At 41.7% G+C, this 12,930-nt stretch overlaps 1 protein-coding gene across 3 annotated transcripts in view; it reads right to left on the bottom strand.

Annotated features, from left to right (window-relative positions):
• Positions 1-6,404: 6,404 nt before the first annotated feature.
• Positions 6,405-12,930, bottom strand: part of MYZAP (myocardial zonula adherens protein) — a 93,836-nt gene continuing 87,310 nt past the window's right edge. For all 3 annotated transcript variants that reach the window (XM_055278381.2, XM_055278380.2, XM_063640207.1), the window contains one exon: positions 6,405-7,368. In XM_055278381.2, the coding sequence (XP_055134356.2) occupies positions 7,272-7,368 (97 nt within the window). In that variant the 3' untranslated portion in view covers positions 6,405-7,271. The remainder of the gene's footprint in view (positions 7,369-12,930) is intronic.

Below are 12,930 nucleotides of genomic sequence, written 5' to 3' on the forward strand. Positions count from 1 at the left end.
GAAATATTTGGTATGCAGTCAAACCAGGAAACAAGTAGCTGCCTTTAAATAAATGCTCACCCAACATTGCTGGAGCCCCAGGCTTATCAGCCTTTGCTGGACTCCCATAGTTGTGCATGTCTTGCAGCCCTGGATAATGTTTCCCATCACCTAGAATTCTTGGGCTCCATTTAATTTTTATATCTAATGGATGACAGCTCTGAGTAATTTAAAATTGTTTATAAGGTTAAAAAAGTGAAGTTGTCAAAATAGTAGAAGACAGGCAAACTATTGTGAATGATGTGGAAGGGCATCACCTCAAGCAGACTGAAGAAAGTTAGTATGAAGGAATAAATATCCTCTTCATAATATACAGAAAGAAAAACATTAGATAATGCAAGTCAGGGGTGGCAAATTGTGGGTCTTTGGCCACATTCAAACTACAGATGGGTGTGTTTGGCAGCACAGTGTTTTTCAGACTTAGCAATTTGAGTGACTTTAGGATAGGCATGTTCTTATAGCCCAGGGAAGCATCCTCCCCTGCTCACATCAGCTACTGGCCCCATTATCCTACCCTTCTCACCTGTATGCAAACTTCTTGGGTACCAGGGCATTTGAATTTGGGTGCAGGAGGCAAGTGTAAATAAAACACTTAGCCCAACTCTTTTATTTTCTGAGGCTGCAATTAATACCATAGAAACTTCCTAGATTACTAGTAGAAGATACATACTTGTTACAGGAAAGCATTCTTTACTTCTCTATCTCAAAGTTTTTATAAGGCCTTCTGTGTTTTAAGAATCCTCGCAAAAAATAAAAACTTTCACATTTAAAGCAATTTTAAAAAGAATCCTCACAAATGGTTCTCAGATAATTCATGGAATTAATGTTCCTCCAGATGATAAACTTCATCAAGATTACAACTTTTTTTTAGAATCAACTGTAAAAATTGAATTTTTTTTTTTTTATTTCTACCTTAGCATGCCCTTCTGTGAGGACTCAGTCTTTTTGGAGGAAATAATTCCTTTGTTTTATAGTCAGAGATGCTCTAGTCAAAAGATATAATCCTGTCATTTGGAACAATTCCTAAAGAATTGTTTGCAACCATCTTAAACCACATATAGGCATAGTTTTCAAAGCTTGATTAAACACTTTTATCTATTTTTAAAAAGCCATTTTAAAAACATCAAAGAAAATTATGAATCTTTATGATTATCATAGAAAAATTAGCATCTTTACAGCTACATTTTATGCTCTAAATTTCATATTGGGGATTTTGTAACAAAAAAAGGATCAACTTAAGACAGCTCTATTTTCCTTCCCTTTAACACCCCAAAAATGTTTACATAAATTTGTGGGCACCATAAAGATATTTTGTTTTAAGGTTGGGCTACAAAGTGATCAGTTAAGTTTTTTGTTGTTGTTGTTTTTTGTTTTTCAGTCTGAGTGTGCTTTGTTTAGGAGGTAGCAAGTTAAGAGGAAAGGGGAGAATTAAAATATTTGCAAGATGTCATTAATCTCCAGCAAGAGCCTAGAGTTGTTTTTTTTCCCCCCACTTCATTTGAGAACTAATCCCGCTTTCTGTTATTTGGCTCAGAAAAGTCTTAAATCTGTAACAAGAGAGTAACTTCCTGTTCTCAAGAGTATGGCTGCCAAAGAAAACATTTACAAGAAAAGTCCCAGGGCCAAAAAATTGCCTACTAATTATTTCTCAACCCCCCTCCCATCCCTAAATCAGGAAGGTGAATCCTGTAAATGCTCTATGTTAAAACTTGAAAAATTAAGAGAAAACCGTCAAGAACCGTTTGCCATTTATTTATAATTTATTGCATTCAGATTACATCAAGTTTATGGCCCTTGGGCACAAATGAATGTTTCTTATAATATTTTGTTTGGAATCCCACAAAGATTATACTATACCTTTACCAAAATACACTATGGAGGTTTTTCCCAGTCCCTTTAAAGCTAAGGAAGAGAAGAGCAGTCGCTGACATCCAGGAGCCAACCTAGTGCTCCCAGCTTGGGCTGCAGTGTTGCTAGGAGCTGGCCTGACACAGCAAGGGCTTGATGTTATCCTTGGTGACCTGTCTATTCAATGCAGTCCCAAGGAAAATCCCAACAGCCCTTTTGTAGAAATTGACAGACTGTAAAATTCATATAGAGATGCAAAGGACCTAGAATAGCCCAATCAACTTAGAAAAACATAATTAGAGAGCCTATGCTACCTGACTTCATGGCCGATGATAAAGCTACAGCAAACAAGACAGCACAGTATTAGTGTCAAGATAAGCAACTAGATCCCAATATAACAGTATAGAGAGTATAGAAATAGATTTATGCATATATGGCCAATTTATTTTCAACAATGGTACAAGGGCAATTCAGTGGAAAATGGGTAGTCTTTTCAACAAACAGTGCTAAAACAATTAGATATCTGCATGCAAAAACAAAAGGCAACTATATTTTTCACACCATGTATTAGTTATCTAATCCTGCCTAACGAATTACCCCAAGCTTTAGCAGCACTCACCTTCTGGTCTCTTTGCTTCTGTTCTCTCTTTTTTAGCAACACATCTTTAGTCTCCCTTTTAGGCCTTTCTTTCCCTGACAAAGTAAAATAGATTATTCTTAAATTCACATCTAAACTAAAGGAGATACAGTTTATTTAACCTCCTGCTTATCCAGTGGCATTTCCCTCACTCCTGTTGGTCTTCTGCACAATTCCATTCGCTAGTATTCATTAAATCTCTGTGTCCAATAAGAAGAAATCCTTGGGTTTGCAAATATTCTTGGTGCAATACTGGCTTCCCAGTAATTACTAGTAATAGTAGCAGGGATCAATTATTGGCATGTCTCTGGTGAACTGCTAGGAAATTTGTCAATGCTATCCCATGATCTGTGCAGCAAGCCTGGGTGGGGAATGCAATTCCATTTACTTCATCGAAAAGGCTGCATCCTGGGGCACGGAGCCGCAGAGTGCTATAGTGACCTGACCAAGGAGGTACTGTGATTTAATGGCAGACCTGGGATTGACTCCAGGCCTCCCACCTGTGTTCTGAAATCAGACAAGTCTGAGTGGTTTCAGACAATTTTCACATCTTTTTGAGTTTCAATTTCCTTATCCATGAAATGGTGGTGATAACATCTTCCAGGCAGGACTGTTGTAAAGACTCAGTGTATGTGTGCTGTGTCCAGCTCAGTAACTCCTGGTATTCTTTACTTCCCCAAAGCCGAGGCTTTTTCTGGAATACTACTCATTTGTAGGTGTCTTCATGCTTATCAAGGTTTACAATGGCTTCCCTCCAAATGACTAGTGTACCCCTTATGGGACATGGCCCCTGAGGAGTTTATGTCACTGGAGAGATAATAAATGGACACAAAGATTGGTCATGAGATGTAAAATTAAAGAAGGGGCTGAAAATAAGTTCCCCTGGGATTCAGAGATGGGGAAGATCAGGAGGGCCTGGACTTGCTGGAAAAGATTTTGGAGACAGCAAGGGTCTCGAGGTGCATGTCTTTGTCTTCCAAGCACCTGGCATGTGCTGGGTGAACTGGACTGGCCCTCTCAGTCTGGCTGTCAAGAAGAGCACCATGGCCCAGTGGGGCCTGAGCCAGGACCCATTCCTATCACCCCCACTTCTTGCCCTGGTGACCACCCTAGAGTTCCTGGAGTAGGCAGATGGCATTCACTGGGAAGAAAGTGGGTGCTCAGAGTGGACACATGGACCGGCTCAGGAGTCAGCCTTGGTTGGTGCACCCTCCAAGCACTTCCCAAATGTTGATCCTCTCTCCCAGGCTATCCCTGAAATAGGGGGCATGCCCCACTCAGAGTCAAACTGCATCTTAGGCATGTGGCCTGAGTGACAGGCCCTTGATGCTGGCTCACTAAGTGGCAGGCCTTCTCTGATTCCTGGATCCTGAGGAACACTTGCTCCTTCTGAGTCCATCCAGTTTCCTGTCGGCTGCCCAGGCACTCTCTGGGCCCTAGGGACACCTCCAGACCCGCAGCTCACACCTGCATGTCCCTGAGTTCTGATACCCACAGGCAATATGCTGAAGGAACTTTGTTCACCACCTGTTTGGGGGGCATATCTGCCTAAAGAAAGCCATGTTATACACTCTGTTTCTCATTCCTCATGTTGGCAAAAGAGTCAGGAAGCCACATTCTCAGCCTGTTAGTGAGAATTTCAATGAATTCAAATTTCCATAGGCCATACTGGGCCATATGCACCAAAAGACTTAAAGTGTGCACACCTTTTGACCAGATAATTCCTCTAGGAATTGATCCTGAGAAAATAATCAGGCAAGTGTGCAAAAACGTGTGCACAAGATGGTTCATCAGAGGACTGCTGAAGAAAAGTAAAGACAACATCCAAAATTCCAACACTAAGGGATGGGTCAAATAAGTTATGGCACATCAAAAAATGGAATCCAATTACCTATAAGAAGCAATGGTGTAGATTATATATATAGTATATATATACTTTTTGCTTACTTTATGTATAGGTATATATTTCTATGTATAATACGTATATATACTTTTTGCTTACTTTATATGTGTATATATATACTTTATACATATACATATAGTATATATACATATACATATATACACATATATATACATATATGTGTATATATAAAGTAAGCAAACTTACTATATATAAAGTATATATATAAAGTAAGCAAACACTATATAAAGTATATATATAAAGCAAACTATATAAAATGTGTGTATATATTTGTATATATATTTATATATATATATATAAAGTAAGCAAAAAGTGGCTACAAAAGTATGTAATGATAATGGGTAGCATATATTAAGTGCTTATCATGTGCCAAGCACTATTCTAAGAACCATGCAGGCATTAACTCATTTACTCTTCACACCAACTCCATTAGGAAAGAACTCTCACAGTTCCAATTTTACAGGCCCTCAGACAGGTTTGTGACTTACTCACATGCACTCTAGTGACTAAGCTCAGGTAGCTGACTTGAGTGTTCCCACGTTCTTAAAAATCACACGATTCCGCTTCTCAGTATAGGGTTATATTTATTTTAAAAACAAAATTGGGGCGGGGGGTGTGTTTTAAAAGTCTGGAAGCACTGGAATGAAAATATTAATTGGAAGATTATAGGATGTTGTTTTTATTTTTTAAAAACCCTTTATATACACTGCTGCTTTCCATTTCAGGGAGATAAATTTACTATGAAATGTTAGAGTTCATTCTCCCAATTTTATGTAATACCCCTGCTCATGAAGAGGTTGATGAATGTCAGTCCTTTAGATGGACGGTTGGGGGGCACTAGAGTTAATGTTAACAAAGGATCTTTCAGTTGCAGTCTGTACAATTTAGGAACTCTCTTTAATAGTCTTCTTGAGTAGTTCAAATCATGTTTAGAGTTTTCCATATGTTGAAGATATATTTTAAAATACAAAGGCCCGAGCTGTAGAATGGTCCCTGGTATTCTTTAAATTTAAAATTACTAAGTTTTTCTTTTCCTTGCTTGTTTTAAGAGAGAGAGAAAGAAGTGAATGTGGAAGTATTGGCAGAGTAGTTTTCATTTCTACCTTGGTCTCATTAAAATTGACATTTTTTAAGTCATTGCATTTCACTTAGAAACTACTTCCAGACCAGTTTCTCCAGGAGGATGGGCTCCCAGAACCCTCCGCCTCTCTCTGAGTCCAGCTTCCCTATCTCCTGGTCCTAAGGACAGCTTTTTCTCTAAGTGCTCCTCCTTGGTGGCTGCCACAGAGCATGGTTTTTTGCTGCTAGAATACCTCCAGTGGTGAGACTCAACCAGCAATCAGCAGTGCTCTAAAACCTCCAGAATGACAGCAATCACTGCCTATGTGCCTGGCAGTGCCCAGTCCCTATGTGGGAATGACCTCATGTGGCACTCACATCAGCCTATCAAGTAGGTGTGATGATCCGAGGTTTTTAAAGGATGAAACTAACATTCAGAGAGTTTTGATGACTTGCCCAAGGTCCCACAGACAGTGTTTAAATACAAATTTGGCTCCCAAATGCACATTTTCCTCTTAGCATGATTCTGACTCACAGTGATTTATCTAACTGAGTTGCTTTGCTTTCTTACTTTTTTATTTCTTTGGTTTTTTGGAAGAGGAGACAGTAAGGGGTGGGAGGTGTGAGGAAAGGTTTAAAAGTAAAATCTATTTTTGTACTTTGTGATCATTAATGTACCTTGCTTTTTCCACATGATGTATTAACTAAATTTCAGGAATTAAAAAGACAGGCCCCCCCCCCGCCGCCCCGACACACAGAGTCAATCTTATGGCTTACAGATGCTTGTATGGATTATACTGTCTGGAAGATCATGTGATCTGACTTTGACACTCATTCCAGAGCCTGATCTGCTCTCTGCCCCTTCTACATGGTCATGGATGAAACACAGAGACAACATTAGTAGAACAAAATATATGGTATTTATTAAACACATGTGACATAGGTTATAATATCAAAGTAGAGCATGCATGAACAGATGATTCATTCGTTTAACAAAAACACCAATTGATACTGAAATCATTAAATGATTAAATTTCCATGACATATAAAATTCTCTTTAAGTTAAAGTGAGAAAGAAAAAAAAATCGCAAGTTGAATAAATACAGTGATTTCAGCTGGTCCAATGAAAGCATAAGGCACAAATTAAACCAAGGGACTAGCGCATCGGAATGAAGCTTGTCTGGCCCACACAAGTCTCTCACAGCGGCTCCCATGACCCTGCACAGATGCTTGGGACCAAGAGGAAAGAGCACCTGCAGGCTGGGAACCCTCCCTTCCAGGTTCAAGTTTTGGCTGGGTGCCCATGCTCCTTGTGGACAGGCCTCTCTGTACTAGAGAAACGCTGCCTCTAATACTTTTACGGGTAAACAAAACCTTCATGCTCTATCAAACGATCCTGGCATGAATAACATGAAACTTCAAATTAATGTCCTTTTCCCTCCCAACCAACATCTAGCAAATAAAATACATTGTGAGGGAATCCTCCTGATAGGATTTCAGTGTCTACAAAGAAAACAAATGATGACGCAGTACAGCAGGGTATGCCGGGTGGGTGTCTGAAATATGACCTTGTATATCCCTCTCTTACCTGCTCACTCCGCCTTCACTTTCCTTCCTGTCTTAGAAGTGGATCAGAGCCTCAGCGATTTCCATTCCAGCTTACACTGTGTATAGGGGAAACAACAGTCACCCTTCCCAAAGGATTTGAAGCCACAGGGTTCCAGAGCTTTTGTCCATCTGTAAAAAGTGTATGCCTCTGAGTGCCTAAGTCAGAGTTTTCTTCATGGTTAACTCCAGGACTCTTGTGTATGGGGTGTAGTTCCTAGAAGGCATCACAATTTCACGAGTCCTGCCTGTTTGGCTGAGAAATGAGAAAAGGCAGGTCAGGAAAATGAAACAAAACCCCCCATATGCTTCACATGGTAAGACAACTCTAGAAAATGGTGTTTAAGTGCTTAAAAATAAAAAGACAATAATGCAGCTTAATATTTCATTTAAATATTACAAACAGGCCCTGCAATGGACTTTATGTTTTCCCAAATTCATATTTTGAAATCCTAACCTCTAAGGTGATGTATTAGGAGGTGGGGCCTTTGGGAGGTGATTAGGTCATGAGGGTGGAGCCCTCATGAATGGGATTAGTGGCCTTATAAGAGAGGCCCCAGGCCCAGCGTGGTGGCTCACGCCTGTAATCCCAGCACTTTGGAAGGCCGAGGCAGGGGGATCAACTGAAGTCGGGAATTCATGACCAGCCTGACCAACACGGAGAAACCCTGTCTCTACTAAAAATACAACATTAGCCAGGCATCGTGGCACATGCCTGTAATCCCAGCTACTCAGGAGGCTGAGGCAGAAGAATCGCTTGAACCCGGGAGGCAGAGTTTGCAGTGAGCCAAGTTCATGCCACTGCACTCCAGCCTGGGCAACAAGAGCTAAATTCCGTCTCAAAAAAAAAAAAAAAAAAAAAAAGAGAGAGGCCCCAGAAATATTCATCATCATCTCTTCTGCTATGTGAGGACACAGCAAGAAGACACTATACATGAACCAGAAAGCAGGTCCTCGCCAGACACTGGATCTGCTGGCACCTTGGTCTTAGACATCCCAGCCTTCAGAACTGTGAGAAATAAATTTCTGTTGTTTATAAGCTAACTAGTTTATGGTACTTTGTTATGGCAGCTGGAACAGACTACAACAGGTTAAAAATAAAAAAGTTATTTTTAACAACCTGTAAAGGTTGTACTAGGCATCCATCGTTCAGAAAAATATGAAACATGCATTCAAGGGACTTGTCACCTGGTGGGAAAGATATGTACATAAAAAAATTTCACGTACTGTGTTAGGAACTATAACAGAGACATAACAGCTGTGCTGGGCATTCTTCTTTTGTCGTTCAGCCTTTGTCTCCCCCTTCTCCACCCTACTCTGTGGCCCGGAAAGGTCAGCATCAAGGGGCTCCCTTGCCCTTCAAATTCAGTTCCTTTTGGCCTACCGCAAGGTGGTAGCAGGGCATCAGGGAATGAGAGGACAAAGAGGTCAGGACATTTTCCCCTTCCCAGCCAGGCTGCAGCTTGGTAGTTGGCGGCATCCCTCTACCAGGGCCCATAGCTACAGCTCCCCAACTTGTTCTCTTCCCCAGCTTTCTCCCCTGCCTCCTCAGGCAAGGGTGGTAACAGCTTCCACTGTCGCTAGCTCCAGAGCTTACCACTGTCCCTTGTTTATTTCCCTTAAAGTTGCCCAAACATCCACAACAGTCCCTTCATCTAACTCTCAAGCCTCCCTTCCTGCCATGACCTGAACAAAATAAGCATAAACACATGGTGGGAAAATTGAGGGCAGAACAATTTAGCACCACCAGGAAATTCACATCAGGAAATTCACACAGAGAAGGTGAATCTTGAAGGATGCCTAGCATTCATCAAGTGGACAAAGCGGGGATGGGAACTCCAGGAAGAAGGGGCAGTATGTGTAAGGCAGAGATGGGTGAGCACACAGTTTGTGGATGTGGAACTGCAAACAGTGTGCTCCTTTGGAACGACTGGAAAAAAGAGTTCACAATGGAGAGTGGCAGAAGATGAGGCCTGGTGGAGAAGGGTTCCATGTCCCTGGCTAAGGAGTTCAGAAGGGGACAGGGAACTACAGCATGTTTTTAAGGAGGGCCATGATCTGCTCATATTTTTATTCTAGCAAGATTCCTCTGGTACTATCAAGGGTTGACTAGGGAAGGATTATTCTGAAAGCAGTTCAGTTAGAAAATTCTTACTCTTCAGGAGGTGAAAGAGAGATCATGAGAACTTGAATTCTGATGGAAGCACTTGATGGGAAGTGGCAGGGAGATTTTAGGGAGACATTTGGGAGTTATAGTTAACAGGATTGGGTGACTAAGACATCCCATTTCTTTTTCCTCCTGGACACATAACTCAACTACATTTCCCAGCTTCTCTTGCCATTAGGTGGACCATGTGGCTAAACAGGCAGAAATGACTTCTACTACTTCCAGATTTAACCCATAAAAATCTACATAATCCCCCATGCTGTCTTTCTCTGTCTTCCCTTTTATGTAGAGCATACAGGTGGAGAATCCAGGAGGACTCCAAAGCTCAGGCAGGGTCGCTAAATGGAGGAATTCCTGGGTTCCTGAAAGACTGTGGAGTGAAACGTATACCAAACGGCCTTAAACTGTGACATGGGAAATTAATCTTTACCATGCTAAGCCACCAAGATCTATGGGTTCTTTCAAATATCTACATTCCTTATCCCAACCAACACAATGACAAAATGTGTACATGAAGCCTAAGAGTCGAATCCCTTTCCCCTAACTTCCCACATCCAGTCATTCACCAGGTGATAGAGGATGTATTAAAAGCGTGGCAGGGGGTGTATTTTAAACTTTCCATGTCTCCCCCCAGTAGATTCTCCATATTCTCCACCCAATCCCCATATACACCTTGAACATCACTATTATAGAGGCTTCTGACACCCCCATAGCTTTTTTTTTTTTTTTGAGACCAAATCTCTCTCTCTTGCCCAGGCTGGAGTACAATGGCATGATCTCAGCTCATTGCAACTTCTGCCTCCCAGGCTCAAGCAATTCTCCTGCCTCAGCCTCCTAAGTAGCTGGGATTACAGGCATGTGCCATGACCACCTGGCTAATTTTTGTATTTTTAGTAGAGACAGAGTTTCACCATGTTGGCCAGTCTGGTCTTGACCTCCTGGCCTCAAATGATCCACCCAACTAGGCCTCCCAAAGTGCTGGGATTACAGGTGTGAGCCATCGCACCAAGCCTCTATAGCATCTTACTGCACTTATTGGTCTACACATTTGTGTCCACTGCTAGGTATAATTTCTTTAAGGGTGAAAGCCACATCTCCATCATCTCCATGAATCCAGCAGCTCACAGAAGCCAGCCACAGAGCTATTACCCCACATATGAATTACAAAGGAAACCAAAGGTTGGAGGAGTTTCAAGAACTAAGTGGTCCCAGTGTCACCTGCCACAGAGAGCAATCCATGAGACCCGGTGATCCAGGAGGCCCCAGTGACCTGCAGTTTACTAGAGTGCCAGGGGCAGACGCCAGATGGCCATTTGTGCCAACTCCTGTGAAAATTCCACATAACAGAAACAGTCTCCAGTGACGATATCCTGAAACCCCATAAAATGCAGAAATATTTATAAAGGTGAACCTTCTAGGGTTCGAAAACACGTTCTCATATCCCGATCTTTTAAAAAAGAAGTGGGGTATTTTATTTTGTTGATCACTAGGAAACAACAGGATTTCAAGAACACAAATAACCTCAACCACAAAACTGAAACCCAACCATTTGCCTTAACACATTTAGGCTATTGTTAACCTTTTATTAATCAATAAAGGGGCAGTTCCCCTGGGGAAAACAATAGCAGAATCAGCAAATAAAGCTTTGACAAAAAGCTACTTTGTGTTCTGGTCTTTGCAACAGAAATACGAAAATATAAGCATTTTAAAGCACTTACTACGTGCTGAGCACTTATGATCATGGGGAATATTTTTCATCAAATTGTACCTATTAAGACATAATTGATGAAAACCAAGTTTGCTGGTTTGCTGGAAACGAAGTTTCACTACAGGGAAGAAGAAAGAAAAGTCACTTTTCCTTTCGTTTTTGTTTTTTCATTTTTCTTTGAAAATGAAGGCTAGATGACCTGAACTTGTTCTCAATGGCTTTAATTAACATATATCAAAGTCTTCAAACTAAACTCCTGAGTCTTTAAATATACACATACATTTGTGTGTGTGTGTATGTGTGTGTGTAAACTCCTGAACCCACAGTGAGTCCCCTCTCACCCCTTCCCTTTCCCTCTCTCTTTACGAAGAGATCCTTGGTCACTAGAAATTTATGGAAAACAAAGATTAGATGAAGGAGGGGAAGAATTTGAGGAGGAGAAAGTGAGGCAGAGAGATGGTACTGGGTAGCTTAGACAGTCTCAGGCAGGCTGGCAGCAGGAGGAATGGGAAAGAAGGAGTCAAGTCATGAAAGAAAAGAACAGCACAGTATGAGTGAGTGAGTCAAGGAGCAAAACAATTCTCTGACTCAGAAGTGACTGCAATATACTGAGTTTAGGTAGCTGGGAAAGCAGTGGCTCTAGCCACAGAAATATGAAAAGGCGGGGCACTTCCACTGGAAATTCTATGCCTGTTACTTCACTTAATCCTCTCGACAAGCTTCCAAAGGGATTGCCACCAAAATCATCCTTTTCAAGATGAGAATCAAGGAGGGTAGGAATTTGCCAAAGCTGCAGATACAGCAGGAGGCAGACTCAGGACCCAAACCCAGGTCTAACTTCCAAGCCAGGATTCTTACTCACTCCTAAGAGGAGTGGCTTTGAAGAAAGAGATGGCGCACTCGGCCATGCAACGGCAAGTATGAAGACCAAGCAGACACCAGCTGGGAGTGCCCAGAAGGCTGTGGGAAACAAGGACTTGTATTCAAGAGAAAGGTTCACACTTCTGTGGCTCAGCCACAGAGAGGAGAGGTGAAGCTGTGAGACTGGATGCAATCTTTGCAGGAAGTACTGGAACCAAGATAGAGCCATGTGGACTACCATGGGAGGGTCCTGGAGGAGGAAAAGAAGCCATCAAAGAAGCTGGAGAAGGACAGAGCAGGGAGATAGGTGGAGAACCAGGAGAGAAAAGTCCTGCAAGGGTAAGAAATAGGCTGAGGAATCCTTCCTTTCTTCTTAGGAAGGATTGCCGAATGCTACAGAGAGATGGCTCCATTCAACAAATATTGAGTGCCTAGTATGTGCCAAGCACTGCTCTAAGGAGGTCCCAGGGAGAATGCAATTAGTGAAACAGATGAAAACCCCTGCCCTCATGGAGCTCATATTCTAGTGAAGAGACAGAGAGAGAGAGAAAAAACACACACACTCACACAAAAAGAGGTAAAACATAAGCAGGAATCACTTCATCCAAGGCCTTTATTAAATAAATTATGTGATAACACTGATCACCTGCCTACGTTCCTCACTTGGTATGTATCTTTCACTTATTCACCCAACAAATGTTTATTGAGCATCAACTAAATGCATTTTTTTTTTGAGACGGAGTTTCACTCTTGTTGGCCAGGATGGAGTACAATGGTGTGATCTCAGCTCAACACAACCTCCGCCTCTTGGGTTCAAGCGATTCTCCTGCCTCAGCTTCCTGAGTAGCTGGGATTACAGGCATCTGTCACCACGCCTGGCTAATTTTTTATTTTTAGTAGAGACAGGGTTTCTCCATGTTGGTCAGGCTGGTCTCAAACTCCCGACCTCAGGTGATCCGCCCACCTCAGCCTCCCAAAGTGCTGGGATTACAGGTGTGAGGCACCACACCTGGCAACTAAATGCAATTTTTTTTTCCACGCAAGACAAAAAAAAAGTAGAGCAGCTCTAAAAATGCTATTAG

This window comes from Symphalangus syndactylus, chromosome 5, assembly GCF_028878055.3.
Source record: "Symphalangus syndactylus isolate Jambi chromosome 5, NHGRI_mSymSyn1-v2.1_pri, whole genome shotgun sequence".
Lineage (NCBI taxonomy): Eukaryota > Metazoa > Chordata > Mammalia > Primates > Hylobatidae > Symphalangus > Symphalangus syndactylus.